The sequence below is a fragment of the Tiliqua scincoides genome, chromosome 3 (genome assembly GCF_035046505.1).
Source record: "Tiliqua scincoides isolate rTilSci1 chromosome 3, rTilSci1.hap2, whole genome shotgun sequence".
In the NCBI taxonomy this organism is placed as follows: domain Eukaryota; kingdom Metazoa; phylum Chordata; class Lepidosauria; order Squamata; family Scincidae; genus Tiliqua; species Tiliqua scincoides.
Window position 1 is genome coordinate 191,033,806 of NC_089823.1, and position 22,166 is coordinate 191,055,971.

The 22,166-nt window shown below is 43.5% G+C and overlaps 1 protein-coding gene across 1 annotated transcript; it reads right to left on the reverse strand.

Moving 5' to 3' along the window:
- Positions 1 to 577: 577 nt before the first annotated feature.
- ARHGAP19 (Rho GTPase activating protein 19) lies at positions 578 to 21,081 on the reverse strand. Its single transcript, XM_066621477.1, has 12 exons — positions 21,002 to 21,081; positions 11,435 to 11,700; positions 9,033 to 9,113; positions 8,505 to 8,714; positions 6,551 to 6,777; positions 6,305 to 6,391; positions 4,920 to 4,985; positions 3,855 to 4,046; positions 3,610 to 3,708; positions 2,530 to 2,640; positions 1,363 to 1,437; positions 578 to 634 (listed from the first exon to the last, which is right to left on the reverse strand). Exons 1-12 carry the CDS (start codon positions 21,079 to 21,081, stop codon positions 578 to 580), a joined length of 1,551 nt encoding a protein of 516 aa, XP_066477574.1.
- Positions 21,082 to 22,166: the final 1,085 nt, after the last annotated feature.

A 22,166-nucleotide genomic window follows, 5' to 3' on the forward strand; every position in this document is an offset into this window, starting at 1 on the left:
AAGTCACAGGTTTGGGGAAGATCCTGCAATCTGTGAGAGTCAGCTACTCCTCCAATACCATCAACAACCACAGGAGAGAGACTTTCATTCAAAAACATGCATTTGACACAAACCTAGCTGCCAGAAGGGACTGAAAGCCTGGCTCCATTGTGGATGCTAATGGAAACCACAAGGTAAGGAAATGACACACATTAAATGCCTTGCAAAAAAACCCCAAATGGGCAAATAAGGCCCTCTTTCCCAAACAGCAGCCAAGAAACAGTAAGGTATAGGCTAGCTTGTTTGAGAGCCATAGAGTAGATTTTAAAATAGCTTCCACAGAGAGAAGTTACATTGTTGACGCTATTCAGCTTGTCTTCATTCCAGAGAGAAGGTCAGATAGTGGTTGGTCCCCCACCCCACCATTTTTCAAATGGACGAAAGTCTGACAGACATACAGTTGTAGACCAGGCTCCAAAGTGCGGTTAGAAGGATCAGGGAGTCCCGGAATCAACATTTTGCTCACAGTTTGGGGTAACAGACGTTTTCCACAGGATTGCAAGTCTTTGCTGCACAAAAAACATCATTGAGTGGCCGTTCAAATGGAAGACTCCTGTGCTGAAGTTCCATGAAACCAAGTACGTTTATAGGAGTCCTATGCCAGGAGGAGAAGAGTGTATGAGAAGAATTGTACTGTACTGCAGGAGCACAGGGTAGCAACAGGAGGCCATAGACACATTTGGTGTTGCTAAATAGCCCCTTTTTGCCTTTCTTCTAGTACAAAGGGTCATGAAAGTTTGGCCAAATTGGAGTCAATGCTTGATTAAAGATGGTGCCTAGAGGAAATGATGTGAAGAGAATGGAAATTAAGGAATGCAAGATGCACCACAGCCAATACTTAAAGGCCTTTAATACCCTTGTTTCAGGGTTCACGTGTGGGTACTGAGTATCCTAGAGCAGTTTTGGTAACACACCTCTCCAAGTGTCTGTACTAGCTAGTCTGAATCCATTCAGACAAGGGACCGCTTTAGTTCCACTCTTCTAGCTGTGATATTTCTATAGATCTTTTCCTTTCATTCATGACACTACTAACAGAGTAGCACTAAGCTACTTAGCCCAGAACTACCCAGAGCAGTCAGGTTAACATACAATCTTTGAACGCTATGCACAAGTGCATTGGATCAGAGAAACAAAACTGAACCACCCATCAGCTACACCTTCCTCAGTATTTTAGGAAACAGCATGGAGTACCAAGTCATAGTTATAGAAACTTGGTTTTCAGGTATGTTTTGTGGGTCCAGAAGCTTTTTGTCAGAGAAGAGCAGGACCTTACAGGCAGCTGCTGTATATGCACAACTATATACACATACAAATTTAACATACCTCTTTCCTGGGTTCAGAGGATTTCAGCCTCCCTCGAATCACACTGAATGTTGGAGAGGAAGCAGGCCTCTGAAACTAGACAAGATACAAACTGAGACACCAGCAAGTACAACCTCTGAAGCTTAGTGCCTTCTGAAGTCATCCACTTTTTTGTTTCAATTGTATTTTTTATCTATCACTTTGGGTAAGTTTACTGTAAAGGGACAGGAACAAATATGGATAAAATCAAACCAAGCCAAACCAAAACTAGGATGGGCCAAGTTGTTGGCAGTTGGCCTGCCTAAACTGCACATTAGACAAAATTTAAGGTGTCAGAACCTTTATTCTGAAAAAAGAACATCCAAATGCAAAACTAACCATAGGTCAATAGACACACATGCATCAAGTTCAATCCCTCTGACATGATTCTTTATTGCAGGATGAAAAGAAGGGATTAAAGGACCCAAAGCATGAGAGAGGACAAATAGACTTGCAGCAAAATCCTATCCTCAGCTGGCCTGTGGGGTGCAGCAGCCCTGATGCAGCCACCATTGCATCCTGTGGGCTGGGTGGGGATGAGGTTGACAGGTAAGTAAAGAAAACTTTTACTTACCTCTTCTGCTACTGCCAGGGCTCCCATGGTCCTACTCAAATCCATGCCAGTTGTTTTGCTGGCATAAGTCTCTTAGGTTCAAAGCCCCAAGACAGGAGTATGAGGTCTGGTTGACATTACTGCCACCAACATCCATTCCAGCCCTGGCCCAATCTCCACTCTGATCCACCCACTTACCTGGCTCAGTGGACAATTTGTGGTTCACTGTTGCCCATGCACAGCCTTCTAGGCTTTACTCTGGTGGTGGCTCTCTGCAAAATGGTGGAGCAGCTGCTGCACAGCAGCCCATGGGATACACTGGCAGGTGGCAAAATCCACCATTGTATCCCATGGATAGGATCAGGCCCTTAGGGTGAAATTCAGTTTCTTGGAAGTAAGATCCACTTAAAATAGGATGGAGGTGCAAGCTACACTAATGAACCATCCAGGGTTTTGGCAGTGGTGCTAAGCCTTCTGTTAAGGACAACAGATGGATACAAGAGCCACAACAATGCAGAGATATAAAATGTAGGTCAAAGGTCAAGAAATGCACTATTAGCATAATGCAAGGAGATCATTATTCCAGCAGTCCTTACCACATTGACATTCTCTTTGCTGCCATGCTTGGTATCCCCAGCGCTCACAGGTTCCAAAACAACATCCTTCCCTTTTTTGTCCAAGGACACTTGGCTCCCCAGCACCTTGCGCTGAATTATGGAAAAGAAAATACAGTACCATTTGAAATTGCAATTGTGGATGGGAGAAAAAGGTAACAGAATGGTGATTCATCATGGAAGTTACATCCTCAGTAAGCTGGCAGGGAAAAAATAAACAGCACCAAAGTCCTGCCGAATATGCATGTACTTCTAAGAGTGAACAGTTCTTTGCTATCATTTTGTATTTGCACAATCATTTAATTTTAGCTCCTTCGTTTGGCTGGGCGAACATGCTTTCCTGATGACCAATCTGGCACGTGCAATTCATCCTACCACTCTTCAAAGACTTTGTGCTCACATTTGGGTCACTCTCCTGTATTAAGATAGATGCATCACACCTCATATGGCCGTGGCCTCCCTAGAGTTGTATTCACTTTGTATGGGTGTCACCGCCCTAGAGTTGTATTCATCACCCAACTGCAATGAGTTCCTGTAGCTGAGAGGTACAGTATGTGCCAGAGAATCAGGAAAATACTTTTCTGCCTTTATGCCATGAGTCATTTATGCCCATGAGACCCTGATCTAAAGTTAAGCACAGCACCAGGAGGAGGGAGGAAATCACAACTGAATGAAAGTTCTCCCAACACCTATAATTTTCTGCATTTGAACCTTCATGTTCTGAATTGTTACGAGTACCCACAGAGAACCACCACTCTTGGAAACAGTAGGAGACTCCAGGGCAAATGTTGATCCTCCATTTCATTCCATGTACTGCAACTGTCACTGCTCACTAAATGAAGAATTAAGTAGTCCCAAGGCTTTGCTCAAGAAAGAAGAGGCAACTGCTGGGGAGCATCACTCTGTAGCCTTAAAGAACTGCTTCTGATATATATTCACCAATACAAGTCAGAGAGTATGGGCATCTGGGCAGCACACAATGCATTCAAGAGGCATATCAGAGAGGCCTCTGGAGAAGCTTCATCACAGAAGTGGACACTGCTAATACAGAATAATTCTTACCTTGATTAGACCACTGAAAGAACGAGTGCGAGCACGTTTCTGGGTCTGGGGTGTGGGTGTATTTGTCCCAGGAGTGAGAACTTCAGGGTGCTTGTGAAACTAGGAGAACACACACACTTTAGAGCATCATCAGGGTTGCACGGCTAACCAGCCATCCACTGCAAACCCAAACCCCAATTCCCACTCCAAGCAGAAGCCCCCATTCATGCTTCTTCCTTTCAGTCAACTCCAAGACAATCTTCTACCTGTTGAATTAGCTTCTTTTTCTTGGCTGAATCTGGCATATTATGAACTTGACGAAAGAGTTCTTTCAGGGCCTCCTCTGTGTGTTGCTGTGTCTCTTCCTGGTGAGCAGAGGGATCCAACAGCCCCCGCTTCTTGAATTTCAGAAAAGGGGAGTCTTTGAGACCATGGTGCACTTGCAGATCCAGGTCATCCTGGGGAAAAAAATCAAGATGTTCAGGCACATCAAGGTTGTGTTGTTTTAGTCAACCCTTCCCCCAAAAAGCTCTTAACATCCCACTCCCAATGACAGGCTTCCTGTCTTTTTTGTTACACTGATTAATCTAGTAGTGGTTCCCAAACTTTTTAGAGACCCTAGAGCAGGGGTGTCAAACTCGTTTCATACAGAGGGCCGAATAACATTCATGATGCCTGCTGAGGGCCAGAAGTAATGTCATTGGGCAGGAAGCGATGTCATTAAACAGGTCATAACCAAAAATAAGCACTTTTTCTCACTTAGGAATTCATTAGCTGCAATGGTAGAAGAGAAAATATGCAAATCTTGATAATATTTTGAGATATGGGAGAGCTCAATTCAGCAGTAACTCCTCAGCACTGCTCAGCAGCTGAGCACCTGAGGGTTGGATAAAAGGTTTCTGCAGGCCACATCCTGCGCCCGGGCCTTATGTTTGACACCCCTGCCCTAGAGGTTGCTAGTGTGAGCTTTACATCTAGAACCAGGTCAGAAACTTTTTCTTACAACCAAGGACATAATTCTTGCTCTTCTTCTGAGAAACACTGAAAGCTACTCAGATGCTCTAGGATGATCTAACTTTTTGACAGTTCAGTGAGAGCTTGTCCCATTTTCTAGAGATTTTCGCCTAACTAAAGGGCACATTAATAGGAGGGATGCATACCAGACTTACTGGTAAATCCCTGTCTAATTTTGTCTCATCCCTCTCTCAGACCATGAATTTCTCCAACAGAATCCCTTCTGGGCAGTTCTTTTTTTCCTTAACAAACTTGTTTCAGTTTTCTTGGCCTGAGGATGCCCAGGCTGAACGTCATCTCCTATGCACTTCTCTTACCTTTGAGGCATGTGCTCTGGAGCTCAAATAATGCAGTCTGGCATATTCTCTGATGTATGCTGGAGCCTTAGAAGGCAAGAAGAACAGGAATCAGTATAAAGTCCTCTTAACGCTGGGCAACAACCATTACTAGTGGCATTTTTTCATATTTTTTATTATTCCCCCAATATTTATGTTGAGCTATACATTTCTGGGCTATTTTCTTCTCTATATGTAAATATGGACATTGCTGTTTCTAAAGCTCTAGTCAGGCACTCAAAAATTTTGACACCTGCTACTAAATGCCAGGTGACACAAGTCACATTCTCTGGTGGAAGAGTGGGCCTGCAACTACTGATATAATACTGTTCCTGTCGAGTATCTAGTTTCTACACTTTAACTATTGTGGAACCATCCTGTTTGCCCGACTGGCTTTATCAGGGACAAATAATGCAAACATTGATCAATCAGGAAAAGTGTGTAGATAATGAGTATTCTCCACCCAAAGGAACACACCCTTAAATAATAACCAAAGCAAGCATGATCCCAGGAACAAAACAGATAGGTTGATTCGGGTCCATCTGCTACCCATGCCTTGACCCACAAGTATGCATTCCCCCAGACTCCCTAATGTATTGGAAGCCCTACCCAGGTGGTTGTGTGGTTTAAATGTGGTACAAACACCCATTCTTGCATCATTTTTGGATCTTCAAATTGCTGTATGGAATCCTCAATATAATATATCAAATGTGGCAAGCCTTCTTCAGGAAAAGGTGAAGGTGCCCCCCCGGCATTAAGCCTAGTCGGGTCTGACTCTAGGGGTGGTGCTCATCTCCATTTCTAAGCCAAAGAGCCGGTGTTGTCTGTAGACAGTTTCTGTGGTCATGTGGCTAGACACCTAAGTGCACGGAGGTGGTGTCTATCTACTTACATTTTTACATGCTTTTGTACTGCTAGATTGGCAGGAGCTGGAACAAGCAATGGGAGCTCACCCTGTCACGTGGATTTGAACTACCAACCTTGTGGTCAACAGATTCGTGGGCTCAGCAGTTTAACCCACTGTGCCACCACATCCCTTGTCTTCAATAAGGTAGCTATAATTGCGCTTTAAACTCTTCTCTTTTCCTTTCAACCATCCCCCCCATCCTTTCCCCTTAAGATTATGGATTTGGGACAAAACAGTAAGCTCTTCTAGATTCCTTCTGTAAATATTGTCCCTTTCCCTTACTTTCTCAGTGCATAAAACACACATTGCAATTGTTCATGCACCAGAACATATTTGTTAGGACTGATACCACTTTCCTACACATAAGTAGTACACTTCCCCCCAGCAAACAAATAACATGAGATATTTGGGGAACGGCTGGATTGAGAACTGGAGACTAACCCCTCCCTCAAATACCTACCTTGAAGAGCTTTTGTGAATGCTTGATCATGAAAGCCATTCCATTATTCAGTTTGGCAATGTTCTCCTGCAGGTCACTGGCAGTCACCTAGTAACAGTAGGGAGCACCAAGGTAGGTTAGTTAGAAGATATCAGATAGGATCATGAGTAAAAATGGCTTACTCTTTCTGGGGGTCAGAACACAGAAGCCAAGATTACCAAAAAAAAAAAAAAAATCAGACCGAGATGGAAAAAGGAGCCTGCTTACATTTCGAGGCCACAAAATGTGAGGTGCAAACATGAGAGCAAGATTATGAGCTGACATCTTGTTCTTGTCCTGCTTCTTGGCAGTTTGGTAGAGCAGGTCCAGGAGTAACTTCAGCAGATTTCGATTTGGGGATGGCAGGATCAGGAACAGCAGCTGAAGTGCTTCAATCTGCCGCTCTTTATCTGGAATATTGGTCTTGTTGCCTTTGTCATCAAACTGCATCAAGTCTATAATCAAAGTGTTCAAACCATATTTGTAACCTACAGCAGGCTATAGGACATTCCAGTCACACAGGTGTCAGGAACTAGGAAACCCAAACTAGTCCAATGAATTACCTTTTTCTTTCTCTACTATCTCTTCTTCTCCAAGACAATTAGAAATCCCAAAGCCTTATGCTTCAGCACTACTAAAATGACATGTGCAAGAGGAGCAAGTCTATTCTCCCATCAACCCAAAAGGCTTACTAGTGAACAGTAAAATGCTATGTTATTGACCCAGCATACCATAGGTCAGTGGTACTCAAACATTTCCAGCCAGTGGCTCCCTTGACCCCCGTGGCTGTTGGACATGACTCCCCATCATGTTCCTGAGGGCTGGAAGTGACATTATTAAACAGGAAGTGGCCAGAAATATTAACGATATTAAATATAATATTATATTATTATAATATAATATTAAATATATATTAACTGTATTAATATTAATTATATTAATCATATCATTAATTAAATGCAAATCTTAAAAATATATTATTAATACACAGTAATATACATGCTTTATAAATGATCAGCTGCTGATCACAGTTGGAGACAGGATGCTGGAGTAGGTAGATTTTGTCTGGTCTAGGAGGACTCATTTTTTTAAACTTTGTAAGCATACCAATAGAATTGTTTTATCAAATGAACTTTGTGAACAACCAGTCTGAGCAACATTACACACACACACACCCCTGTGGACCCCAATCCAACTAGCCATTTCTCCCATTCTCCTTGGATAGGATTGAACCCTTTATTAATTTAATGAAATTAAATTTTTCCAGCAGCTAGTGTGGAAAACAAAAATAGATCATGAAAATATCTCAGAGCTGATAAGAGTTTGCTTAGGAAGCTGATTTGTCTCCTATACTAGGAGATGCACAGCTCAAGCCTATGCATGTCTACTCAGAAGTAAGTCCCATTAGAGTCAATGGGGCTTACTCCCAGGAAAGTGTGGATAGGATTGGGCTGGCAATCACTTCATCAATGGCTGATAAGTATTCCCTTCAAATAGCAAGATTCATCACTTTAAAAATACAGCCTTTCCTCTTCAGTCAAACAACAAGATTAATAAATCACTTTAAAAATAGTACCCTTTTTCTACTCCTGCCAAGTAAAGTGTGTGCTTGTCTCTCCCCTCCCCCTTTGCCAACTGCATGGAAGCAACTTTGAGAGTCCTGATGACTGGAAAAATAGGAAGTGTTTTATTTGGGGAGGGGGAGGAAAGTGGGAAGGTCTGGAGATCGAAAGGGGGGAGTGGGATGGGGTTGAAAAGAGAGATTTCACTTTGATGAGAAGCGATCCCAGGCTGGGAACTAGGAACCAATCAGACAAGGATCAGCGAGGGTTAAGGACTGCAAGCTGAGCATGCTCGGTACTTGCCAGATGCGGGTTGGAGTTGAAGAGCTTTGGAAACAACATGCAGCGAACACAGAAGGTGGCAGCCTCGGACTGGAGGGAGAAGAAGGCAGGGCGGCAGCAGCCACTCTCGCAGCTGAGCAACTCCCGTTTCTTCTGCTTAAGCGCAGACGACAGGCAGAAGACGGGCTCGTATTCTGCCCAGGGGTGTGACTATCGCTGCGAGAGGACATCCCGTGCCTTCCCTTTGAGTTCCTAGCGCCTCCCTAAAGAGCCACGCCGCACAGTTTGAATAACACTGCCATAGGTCAATTACAGTTTCTATCCCTGTTCAGGCTCACCTGAAATTTTGAGGTGAGCATGGAAGTGTTTATGGGTCAGCAGCGGCTCTGGTAGTTCCCCCAGGAACATCTTCAGCAGGGTGGCCACATCATTAGAGTGAAATTCTCCTGAATCCAAGTCAATCTCAGTGCCACTGTTCAAGGCTTCTTTCAAGGTCTGCTGCCTTGTGCTGTTTCCCGGCACTCGGAACAAGCCTTCCACCCGCAGATCTGCATCATGAAGGGAAAATAAGATAGAGAGGGAACCAAGAGTATGTTAGATGCAATAGTTATGCTTCCGAATCTTATATTCCTCCTCTTCTTCTTGCAGTATTTTTGAAATTCCTCCTCCAAAGCCAGAAACCACTAGAATGTTTGGTGTTGGTATGGAGAGAAAGAGAGAGGATGTGTAAATACAGAAACACTGTACACTTCTTGGAAGGGGTTCCCAAACTCAGTAGCTATGAGAATTTTACAAGCCATATTCATGCCCTGGACCAGTCTGCAGCATTACCCAAAAAATCAGAAAGGCAGCCAAGCACTACTTACTCTTATGCAGATACTCAATCAGTTGAGATATTTGAGCAATGCCCTCTTCTGTCAGTGGTGCTCCAAACACCACCCCTTTCTCTGGAGATAAAAAGAGGAAAATATGACCAACTGCTATTACATCTACTATTACAACTGCTGTGAGGCCCAGAATTGTGTTAAGGTGTTTCCACACAATGCTGAGAAATCAGAACCTCAGGCCTATGCAGATGTCCTATGTTCCTCTCACCAGCTCAAGTTTCAGGTTTAAAAAAAACTCTTGTGTTTTGTATAACTTTGGCAAGGCTATTCCCACCATATTACAACTTGCCTCAAGGTAGCTAATAATAATTCATAAGAATGATTTAAGAATATCTTAATCTTAATCTGTCACAAACCAAGCCCACAGAAATACATTAAACAATAATATATGCAAGATATCAAAATATTTTGCTAGATCAGACAATCTTGTTCAGCATTTTAACAGTGGCCAATCAATTATATCTAGGCACTTACACACAGGGCATAAAATGCGATGACCTTTGCTGACTGGTGCTGGGCATTTGGTATTCATAGGTATTATCTCAGTACTTGAAAGTTCAGAGTAGACTCTATAGACCACCCTGTTCTATTGCACAGTCCCAAAATATATTTCTCAGTTTTAGCTGAGGGCGCACTATGTTTAGAGAAGTGCCACATGAATGCTTCAGGTCAGCTTTCAACCCCCAATACTTTGTCAGAGCCAAAAAGGTTGGAGTGGCTACTCAGAAAGATTTTAGCTGCATGAAGATCATCTTCTTACCCTATATTGCTGGGAAGAATAGCAGAGTTTGCATCCATAACAGCTACTGTCAGAACAGAGGACAGCTATTGGGAAAATACTGTCCCATTTGGCCAAAATTTCAGCAATTAGAACACAGTCTAATATTTGGGAAAATTTGCTGGTGCAGAAGAGCAATTTTACCTAAGCAAAGTAGTAGAAATTGGTTTAGCAAGCTGATAGATTTCATTTACTCAATCCTGTTGCTAACAAACAGTCAAATAACCTGGGCTTGGTGTTTTGCTAATGTGTCACTGCGTGCTCTGTTCATATAAAAGTTCATATTTCTACTTATTTTGTTAAGCAGTGTATTATGGGAGACCAGTAAATGGCCTAGAACAGCATTTCTCAACTAGTGGTACTTGTACCACCAGTGGTACTTGAGGTAGTGTCCAGTGGTATATGCAGTACCATCAGGCCCCACCACTGGCAGCGAGACCAGCAATGCAATGCAACAAGCAGCAGCAGGAGGCTTGGCTGGCAGAGCACCAGTGTGCGCTTTGTACAAGCTCGAAAAAGCCCTCTTGTCTGCCCTGAGCTTCTTACCAGTGTTTGTTGTGTTGCACCTGACCTCCCAATGCAGAAGTAACTAGTGATGGTATCTTCACCAGTTACTTCCGATGGTATTTCCAATAGGTGGGCCATGTGAAATGGTATAGTAGGGGACAAACATTGAGAAATGCTGGTCTAGAGCAGCCATGTAGGAACCTTTTTTTCCTACCGCCCTTAGGAACTCTTCTCAGGTCCCAGGGCCCACCTGTCAAACAAGGGTACAACATGCACAGGTAAACATAACAGTGGCTTTCAATCTGTGGTCCCTTCAAATATGCCAGGACTCCCCAGGTAGTCATATGGCTCATATGGCTCCCATTGAAAATGGCTGGCCTAGAGCACTGCTGAAGCTAAAGTAGCTGCAGACTTTATCTGTTCCTTGGATGAGAGGTCCTGTAAGTGCAGGATATTTAAAAACTTGAATGCAAATGCTGTGTTATGGTTCTTCAAGAAGGCAACTGCCAGGCACCTTGAAGCTGTCAAGAGTCAGCTAGAAAAGACAGACTCCATTTGACACAAGAGTGCCATAACAAATTAGCAAATTACGCTCTGACAGACGAGGTCTGTAAGAGGCTATAACGATTAAAGGTTGACATCCCTAAGGTTTTGGGATAATCAAAGAACTGAAGTCTTTCTAAGTCAGCTAAATTCGATAACTGTTTTTATTGCCTCTCTCTCACTCTATTAGTCCCTTCATTAGTCCCATTTCATTTCACTCACTCTTGAATATTTTTTGTACTACTCCTCTTCAAAGACATTACCAACCAGTCCCCCTACTTTGCAACAAGAATATTCAACAAGACATGTCAACTACAAGCTTGCTGTATGCTGAATGCTGATTATCTGGTCTTGAGTTGAGACAATAATGTGCTCATTGGCACTTTACTAAACCAGAAACATTTAAGGACCATGAACATCTTTTGAGGCATTGAGGATTTATATGGCATATCTAACAGAATCTGAATCTGTTAGACACTGAAAAGTTATTGAAAAGGAATTGACATTAAAAAATGAAAATATTTACACTTATTAGGCAAAAAGCCAGGCCTACCTTTACGTTTTAGAGACATCAAGGAACGGAAGAATCCAGAGGCCGTCCCAGTCCCACCAGGCAACTGGGGTTCCTCCTCTCCCATCAGCTGGGCTAGTTCTGCTCCAGGCAGGTCTATCAGCCGGGTGACATTACTGACGATGAGCTCTGTGAACACATCAGGCTTCTCGTGTCGCAGCTTCTCCACAAAGAAGTCAGGATTAAAGATGATTTGCTGCCGCTGAAGGGAAGATTCATTGCAGATAACAAAACTGCAGATGGCATCGCTAGGGAAGACAGAAATATTACTTTGGAAGCCATACCTTCAAGAAATGATGTCAGTACCCTTGTATGCAGGAGCTACAAGAGCATCCATCTAACGATCAAGCCAGATGGAGCTCAAGTTTAACTTGCAGGCTGCACTAAATAACATTTTGCAACTAGTTTAAGCCCTGCAGTCTCACATCTAGACATTGCAGAATACAGTTTACCAATTAAAGGAAGTTGTAATCCCTTAGGTTTATGGCATTTTGATGCTATATACATTCTCCTGCCAAATTACACAGCAGATTCTACAACTGACCAAAGATTGAGACTCACCAAGTTATACAAAAATCACATCTAAGAAACACTAACAGCACAATCCTATGCATGTCTACTCAGAAGTAAATTTCATTGCATTCAACAGGACTTACAGGAAAGTGTTAACAAGATTGCAGCCTATCCTTATGATTTTTTTGGGGGGGTGGGCAGTATGATGGTGAACTATCAGGTAGAATTTGCTGTGAGCCTCTCTTTTATGCAGAACACACATAATGCGCAGAATAGAAAGCTGTCATCCAAGTTATTTCAGTGAACAGGCTGCCAAGTGCCATCAGATTCAAGTGCTGCTTGGTAGTCTTCTTTACAATTGGATGTGCTTAACAAGCTGAGAACAAGATGGAGCAGTTCAATGCAAGCAGCTGGAAATGACTGCTGCCTGACCTCACATTTATACAATGCTGCTTCAACACACATGCCAGCCAGGGCCAGCTACACTGCTTTGTCCAAAACCCGCTCTAACCTAACTGGATCCAACATAGATTTCTAAAGCGGGCTATACAGCTATTAGTGTTTTGGGCCAATGAAATTATTTGCCCCATACTCTAGCTATGCTAATTATTCACAACTCTGTTCTTCCTCTAATCCACCCAAGCAGTAAGCCAGACTCTAAAGGAAAGCCCATGGAACTAAAAGCCAAGCATCTTCCAAGCAATTCTCAAAGGGGAAGGAAGCACCTTGCCTATTTGAGAGCTTTCAGTTCTCAACTTCCAAGAAACCCAACAGCACCTATAGCCTGAACAAACAGAAAATGAGATATCTTACACAAGTGCAGAAAGCTTCTGGCGAGGCATCAGGAAGCAGAGACCCAGCAAGAAGAACTGGTCTGTTGTTTTCAGAAAAAAATCTGCCAGCTCCAGCACAGCCTATGCAAATTCCATGGACACTAAACAACACAAAGACTCATTCATTGGCTCTTTTGGCATAAGCACAGCAACCTTTGTGTAGAGCCAAAGCAGAATTGGAATCAAGGAAGTCATGTCACCTTCTGTGGGGCAGGGATGTACAGCTGGAAGGTTAGGCACACCACCTTGCATCAGACTACAGTAATGAATGGAGAGATCAATCTTAACATATTTCTCAATAGTTGAAAAATATAGGTAAAATCTACTACTTCTTTTGTCTATTGAAACTCCCACAATTGTACAGCCATTGCATTTGGAAGCAGGCCCCAGCTGTGCTACACAGATACTATTGGCCTCTTGCTGGTACATTTTCCATATAGGTAAGTAATCATCTCCCCCACATTTAACCCATGCAATTCTATTCTACATTTTTCTTTTTCTCATTTCACCATTTGTCCATAAAACTGAGTTTATGCTAGATTTCTTCTCTGGTATGTTCTTATTGCTTAGGAGCATTACTGTTCACTAAGACACCAACTTCCATAGCCACCAATTTTTGCCTGTCTGATGAGTTCCTCTTCCTCTCTCCTTTCTTGCACAAGTTCTTACCAGTATCTTCAAGCTGCCAATGACAACAACACTGATGCCATTCACTTCCCAGCCTCTCTTCACCAGCTCACAGCTCACAGCTTTCACATAAGTGAAAAAGTCCCATTTTTCTACTCCTGTCTATATCGTGTCCCCCCAAAAAACTACAACCTTCTCTACCCTTACTCTTACCCTTACTCTTCTCTTACTTAGTAATGACAGTGTCAGCAATACACTTTTTCAGTGGCTACACTATTTCCTCTGAGATTATGAGCCTTTCCTATATACTGTAAAAAGGATTAGACTTTATACTTCAGCCTTGTAGTAAGCCAAGTAGTAAGCCATTTTACCACTCACACACCTTCAGTGCATTTCATGCTCATTTCAAAAATATGTAATTCCTAATCTAAGAAACATCTCCCCACCCCCTTCATGCACAGGCTCCTGAACACAGTGCCTGTTCATCATCTTGATTTCCCTGCCTTATTGCCATGTGTATTGCCCATAACACTGTTCCAAACCTTTCTTTACTTTTCCTGTACAGTAGTGGCTTACCTTCCACATCTAATACAAAATTCTTGATCTTATCCTTAAATTATCTTATGACTTTGCCCATCCCACCTGGCTAGTTTCATCTTTCACAGCTGGACTTTGAAGCTTGCAAATTTCAAACTTAACCCAACTTCTTCAACTAGGTTCTCCATTCTTCTTTGTTAGACTTCACTCCCATATCATTGTCTTCAAACCCACTTCAAGCTTATACAAAGTTGTCCTTAAAGGGTCACTTCCTGATTTTTACTTCCCAACTGCAACTATGTACATTTCGTATACAAAATTGTAATGCTCGCTATCCCTTCCTCCATAGCTTGTCTTTCTCTTCAAATGTTAGGCTATGGTAGAGGTGTTCATTTCCAGTGAATAAAATAGGATTACAGCCTAAGTCTTACTGAAAACAATAAGCTTACTTCTGAGTAAAATAAATAACATTTTCAAACACCTCTATCTGCAAGATTTTCATAGTACAGACTTCCCCCTTACTTTAACACTGTGCATTTGGGTAGCGTTGTAACCAACAGCCCAGTTGGTTTGCGCTCCATTATCATCTGGCCTTGAAAAGACAATCACATCCCTCTTTTATTATTAGAGATCTCACAGCTGGGAATGTCCCCAAAACCTTTGTTCTATGTTACACTTCACTGCACTTCATAATTTCAAAAGGTCACTTTATCAGAAACACACTCCCGTGCATAAAAAGATGCCTGCTTATTATGATTGCAAATGAAATGGAAATGCAATCACAACCCTTTTCATACAGCCCAGTCATACACAATAGAAAAAGCACTCTGTTGCACCCATATTAAAGAGAGAGAAAATATGAACAGCCCACATCCCCTGTTCAATACCAGAAAAGAGCAGGAGTGGGTGGCTGTTTACTTTTCCGTTGGGATTCTCTTTGTATTTATCATGGTGTCTCAATACTTCCTCATGTTCAGTGCATTAGTCTTCAGTGTTGCTGTGTATAGGTGGGAGTGAGGCAGGAATGGAAAATGGCAAGTTGCAATTTCTTTTGTAGAAAATGGTTTGGCTGAGTTTTGTTAATGTTGATGAGATCAAGTGAGCAAGGCTAACATCATGGAGGAGTGGGGCAAACGAGAAAGGAATGAAATCATCAGGGATATTGATCTAGTGCCTTAGTAAAGAGGGGAAGCTGGTCTAAAAAAAAAAAACCTAGACAAGGTGAAGTTGATTGCAACAAAGTTTAGGTGTTTTCCAAGAGATTTTCTAAGAATTGTCTTTTAAACTTATCCTTGTCTGGAAAAATCCACAAACCTGACAACACAGGAATTTGAAATATGTATTTCCCAGCCATGCAGTGAACTGAGGCCTAAAACTGGTTGGCTTCTAGAAACTTTATGCTAGTCCTAGAACCAGCACAGATCCATATCCTATTCAACCAGACTTGATACTAGCTGCTAAATATAATGAAGAACACCCACATCAATTCCAGGGGAGGAGCACAGTAAAAGACTATGGTTAGGTGCATTCTTAACCAATTTCCAGCACTGGTATATCTGTGCCAGTGGGCATGTCCTGCATCCTGCAGTTGGGGGGCAATCACAGAAGCCTCCTCAAGGTAAGATTAGGCAATGTTTGTTCCCTTATCTTGGAGTTGCAGTGCCCTTATTGGATAAAAAATTGGATAGGACTGTGCCCTAAAACTTCTTGCACTGCCCTTTATAGTTAAGTAACTCTATTGTGCAAGTTCTGATCAGGTAAACCAGGAAACACAAAGTCACTTACTGATGATAGGCAGATGCTCTTATTGATTCTTTGAACAATAAAATGTTCCTATTGTCGCCTCTGGCAATCTCCAACAAGCAGGGTTCTATTTTAATTAAGGAGGTAGGGGGAAAGGTGCAGAAACTCTGCCAAAAAAACAACAACCCCAAGTGTGTGTTAATAAGGCAAAGACAACTTGGGGAAACATATTGCTAAAAACATTCAGATCAGCATAAAGGTTTATTTTAAATACAGCAAGAGAGTTGGCTGGATTATTTGACAAAATGATGCGTAAGGTTTGCTAAAAGAGGATATGGAGATTACAAAGATGCTGAAAGCATTCTTTGCCTTCACTATGGAATATATAGTCCAGATATTAGTACCTGAGCCATCTTTTTTCCAGGAGGGAATCTGGAGAACCAAATTCCATGATATGACAAGATATTACATTACATTCAAGGATTTATTGACAAATTACTAGGTGTGGACACCCTTCACTGAAATATTGTAATCTGTAAAACTGAAATACACTGCAATCTGTCTGGAAACTGGACAAAAGTTAATTGAAACAAGAGCATGGCTTAGGATAGTTATTGGTTCCAAATACATTATTGTTCAGATAATAATATCTGAGAGCCTCTATCTAACCTCAGAGCCTACTAATATCTAACCTCAGAGCCTACTCCATCAAATGCTCCTAGAAAGCAGCATCTCAAAGTGGCTGACTACTGTGGAACATAAGATCAGAGCCATGGGTATAGATCTAGATTTCTTGTGCTTACTCCCTCAAATAGATTTTTAGATATAGAAAGTCAAAATCTATGCTTATGGAAAATCAGGTTTGCTCCCCCATAAATCTGATGGTGGTGGAAAAACAAGGAAAAATGGCTGCATATTTCTCATTTCTAACTAGTTCTAAGGAACACTGTGTTTTTTCACTTGCTAGATTTAATGTTTTATCATAAGAAGTCCTGTTTGGTAGATTTAGGGGGAGGTCTTATTCCACTAGATGCTGCTCCTGTAATAGGGCTACACTGAAATTCTTCAACATATGCTATTGCAATGCCCTATATACGATGATATTCGAGCCAAATATTTGATCCCAATTTTGGCAAATAAGAAGAAATATCCTGTTATTGTTAAAATATGGTATTTATTGATGTTTCCAGCATTGAAACTGAGAGGGTGGTGGTTTATTGACATCAAATGGTAGTAATAGAGAAATAACATCTGACAGTATATCTTTATGGGGTAAATATCCCTGATTTATTTGGTTGTCATGTATCTCTTTGTATTAATTATCATAGGTCTGTATTTGCTGACGTTGTATCTGTATTATATGCCAGTAAAGGTCTGTTTAAGTTTGAGCAGACTACTATAAATTGTCAGTTCTCACAAATGGGGGTTACTATTTCACTTATTTGCAAATGATCTGGAGTTTAGCGGTGAAATGGCCTCCTTCCCTAAAGGAGTTTCAGGATAATAAAAACCCAGGTGACCTATGAAGGAGTCAAAGAGGATTGCTCCAAACTGGGTGAAGGATCAAGATAATGTAGATAAGGTTCAAAATGTAAAGTGATGTAGTTGGCAACCTTCAGTCTCGAAAGACTATGGTATCGTGCTCTGAAAGGTGGTTCTGGAACAGCGTCTAGTGTGGCTGAAAAGGCCGATTCGGGAGTGACAATCCCTTCCACACTGGGAGCAAGTGCAGTCTGTCCCTGGTCTGTTTCCCTGGCTATGGGCCTTCCTTCTTTGCCTCTTAGCCTCAGACTGTTGGCCAAGTGTCTCTTCAAACTGGGAAAGGCCACGTTGCACAGCCTGCCTCCAAGCGGGCCACTCAGAGGCCAGGGTTTCCCACTTGTTGAGGTCCACTCCTAAGGCCTTCAGATCCCTCTTGCAGATGTCCTTGTATCGCAGCTGTGGTCTACCTGTAGGGCGCTTTCCTTGCACGAGTTCTCCATAGAGGAGATCCTTTGGGATCCGGCCATCATCCATTCTCACGACATGACCGAGCCAACGCAGGCGTCTCTGTTTCAGTAGTGCATACATGCTAGGGATTCCAGCACATTCCAGGACTGTGTTGTTTGGAACTTTGTCCTGCCAGGTGATGCCGAGAATACGTCGGAGGCAGCGCATGTGGAAAGCATTCAGTTTCCTCTCCTGTTGTGAGTGAAGAGTCCATGACTCGCTGCAGTACAGAAGTGTACTCAGGACGCAAGCTCTGTAGACCTGGATCTTGGTATGTTCCGTCAGCTTCTTGTTGGACCAGACTCTCTTTGTGAGTCTGGAAAACGTGGTAGCTGCTTTACCGATGCGTTTGTTTAGCTCGGTATCGAGAGAAAAAGTGTCGGAGATCGTTGAGCCAAGGTACACAAAGTCATGGACAACCTCCAGTTCATGTGCAGAGATTGTAATGCAGGGAGGTGAGTCCACATCCTGAACCATGACCTGTGTTTTCTTCAGGCTGATTGTCAGTCCAAAATCTTGGCAGGCCTTGCTAAAACGATCCATGAGCTGCTGGAGATCTTTGGCAGAGTGGGTAGTGATAGCTGCATCATCGGCAAAGAGGAAGTCACGCAGACATTTCAGCTGGACTTTGGACTTTGCTCTCAGTCTGGAGAGGTTGAAGAGCTTTCCATCTGATCTGGTCCGGAGATAGATGCCTTCTGTTGTAGTTCCAAAGGCCTGCTTCAGCAGGACAGCGAAGAAGATCCCAAACAAGGTTGGTGCAAGAACACAGCCCTGCTTCACGCCGCTTCGGATGTCAAAGGGGTCTGATGTGGAGCCATCAAAGACAACAGTGCCCTTCATGTCCTTGTGGAAGGATCTGATGATGCTGAGGAACCTGGGTGGACATCCAATCTTGGGGAGAATCTTGAAGAGGCCATCCCTGCTGACCAGGTCGAAAGCCTTCGTGAGATCTATGAAGGCTATAAAGAGTGGCTGTCCTTGTTCCCTGCATTTCTCCTGCAGTTGTCTAAGGGAGAATACCATATCAGTGGTGGACCTGTTGGCTCGGAATCCGCACTGTGATTCTGGATAAACGCTCTCTGCAAGTACCTGGAGCCTCTTTAGTGCAACTCGGGCAAACAACTTTCCTACAACGCTAAGGAGAGAGATGCCACGGTAGTTGTTGCAGTCACCCCTGTCGCCTTTGTGACAGTGTGACAGTGTGAAAGTGAAAGTGTGAAAGAACGTGATGTACATTGACACAATAAACTTACTTTCACATAGACAGGATAGATTTTAGTTGTGGTAGATTTCTCAACAAAATCATGAACTAAGCACATGGCAACTGAAAGTTAATTCTATGTTAGGGGTCATTAAGAACAGAACCAGATAAAGATTGCTAGTATCGTATTGCCCTTATGCAGATCTAGGGCTAGTCACACTTTGAATACTGTGTATGGTTCTGGCCACCACACTCAGAAGGCACTGTTGCCTTCTCCAGACTTTCCCAAGCAAGAGGAATGCATGGACGGTCTCCCTGATCTTATCTCATTAGCCACACTCTGCTAACACACTCATAAAGCGCAGGCCACCCACTGCAGGCACAGAGCTTCTGCCTGTCACAACCAACACTGAATGTGAAGGAGAACTCCTCATGATTGCCACTCTGGAACGTTCTAGAGCAGCATTTCTCAACATTCAAACCCTGGTGTACCATTTCACACACTCCATCTATTGGAATTACCTGGCAATGATGTCATCACCCGTTACTTCCAGATTGGGAGGCCAGACACAATGCAACATATATTGGTATGAGGACAGATGGGAGGGCTTTCTCAAGCATGCTAAAAGCCCATGCTGGAGCTCTGCCTGCTGAGCCGAGCCTCCTACCGCTGCTTGTTGTGTTGCATTGCTGGTCTCACTGCCAGGCAGTGGGGGCCTGGGGGACCCACATGTACCACTGGTCACCCTCTTAACTACCACCAGTAGTATGAGTACCACTGTTCTAGAGTGTCAATCTTGGAGATGTGCTTGCCACATAGCATTTGTCACAGGCAGGCAACACCAGGGGGAGGGGCTCCAAGAGTACATTGGTTGAGTAGCATCTCTTTTTAGATGGTAAGCCCATTGGGAATATGGAACCATTTATTGGTTTATTTTGCTATGCAAACCACTTCACAAACTATTTTTTGTTGAAATGCAACCTATAAATATTATTAACAAGACTAACGGCACAATCCTAATCCCTTATGTCAGTACTTTCCAACACTGACATAAGGGCAATGCAGCTCTGAGGTAAGGGAACAAATATTCCCATACTTTGAGGAGGCCTCCGTGAGCAACACCCAACTGCAGGATGCAGCACATGACCCAGTGGTACCACTATGCCATTGCTAGAAAGCACTGATTTAAGGGGTTAGGATTGCACCCTAACTCTTTTACCTGCAGAGAGCCAAGGAAAGGCAGAACTACTTTCTTGCTGGATTCAGCTAGATCCAGGGACATGCTCTCCCAGAGACACCATAACAGTGGTCTGGTAGCCCAGATCAATATGAGGGTTAGCATGTGAGGGAGGGAAGGAAACTGCATCTTTTGCTCAGTTTCCCCTCAGGCACCCTAAGCCACAATCCTCTGAGGGCAGGAAGTGTTTCTCCACTACTCTATACCAGTGGTGTGGGTACCGCCAGTGGTACTTGAGGTGGTGTCTGGTGGTACTCACAGGACCCCTGGATACCTGCTGCCTGGCAGCAAGACCAGGAATATGAAAACAAAAAGCAGTAGGAGGCTCAGTGGATGAACTCCAAAGCGTGAAAAGGCACCGCCACCCACCCCAAGCCTCTTACTGGCGCGTGACACGTGGCATCTGGCCTCCCAACCCAGAAGTAACTGAGAAAACGATGCCATTGCCAGTTACTTCTGGTGGTGCTTCCAATAGGTGGACCATGTGAAGTGGTACAGTGGAGGAGAACACTGAGAAACACAGCTCTATAGCTACCCGTTCCTGCCTACATACCCCACTGCAGTGCCTCCAGTAACATTCTCATAGCCCCACATGAGACTGCAGACCTCCCCCTAACGTGCCTTCCCTTGCACTTCTCCACCAGTTTATTAACAAAGGCTGCCATCCTATCCACTTTCCTGGGAGTAAGCCCCATTGACTATAATGGGACTTACTTCTGAGTAGACATGCATAGGACTGGGCTGAGGCTGCAGTCCTAGCCACACCTACCTGGGAGTAAGCCCCATTGACAATAATGGGACTTCTGAGTAGGCAGGCATAGAATTGGGCTCAAAGCCCACTGCCGCCGCCCCCTGCCTCGCCTACCTGGACACCCGCTTACTACCTTCCCGTGTCTTCAAAGACGTCTCCGCCGCCATTTCATATCTACCGCTCTGCCTCCCCATTGGCTGCTCAACCTCAAAACCTAATTGGCTGCTGCTAAAACAGGTCCGCCCACCGCCTCCCCTCTCCGGGCCATGATTGGTCTGTTTGAATGTGGCAAGCGCCTAACAACCTCCCGCGAGCGCTGACAACAGATAGGGGAGGGCGAGGAACGGCGCGCTAAGCATTCTGGGACATGTAGTTCTTTGGCGGTGGTTCTAGCGCCATCTTGTGGACTAGTATGATCCAACGGGTTGGAGGAGACTATAAAAAGCTGATCAGCCAGGGAAGGAGGAGGGGTGCTAGCGGGTCTCCTGTGTCTTTAGTGCAGTTTATCCTCGTGGGGACAACTGAACTTGCTACCTTAGGTCAAAAAATTGTTAAAGGCATAGGAGCCCAGCCACCCCTCCCATGATAACTCAATGGGATGGTTGCCAACTGACCATAAAAAGCAACCTGTTTGTTCTTCTGCCTTTAACAGTCACTTGCTTTGCAAAAATCTCATAGTGCTAAGCATTAGTACCAGCTAGTTCAGTGTTTCTCAAACTGGGGGTTGGGACCCACTAGGTGGGTCATGAGCCCATTTCAGGTGGGTCCCCATTCATTTCAATATTTTATTTTTAATCTGTTAGACTTGATGCTACCATGCTATGTGACTGCATTTGGGGAAATGTTACAGATCTGTACCTTTAACAAGCTACTATGTACATTCTTTTAACAATGATAGTAAATGGGACTTACTCCTGGGTAAGTCAGGGCAGGATTGCATCCTAGGATTGTGAAAAATTTCCCTACTTGATAATGTCACTTCTGGTCATGACATCATTCCAGTAGGTCCTGACAGATTCTCATTCTAAAAAGTGGGTCCCCATGCTAAATGCGTGAGAACCACTGTGCTAGTTGCTTGCTGCAGGTCAAATGGCTGTGAAAAGTTGAGCTAAAAGGGCCCGTTCAAATGTCTGGCAAAAGGCAAGCAACAAGGCTAAAGAACGAAGACCCAGAGGAATCAGTACCATGTTAACCCAGGGGCATGTCTGACTCCTGGAGGGGGTATTGGGAATGGAACATGTCAGTGCCTCCCTGCCCTTTTCATGACCCACCCACATTT

Bases quoted from the DNA above. Each gene is read 5' to 3' on its own strand.
- ARHGAP19 (XM_066621477.1), bottom strand. From the start codon at position 21,081: ATGGGGAGGCAGAGCGGTAGATATGAAATGGCGGCGGAGACGTCTTTG. The intron at 6,778-8,504 runs GTGAGCCTGAAC...CTTTGATTATAG, and splicing joins TGCTCACCTCAAAATTTCAG to ACTTGATGCAGTTTGATGAC. The intron at 6,392-6,550 runs GTAAGCAGGCTC...TACTGTTACTAG, and splicing joins ACATTTTGTGGCCTCGAAAT to GTGACTGCCAGTGACCTGCA.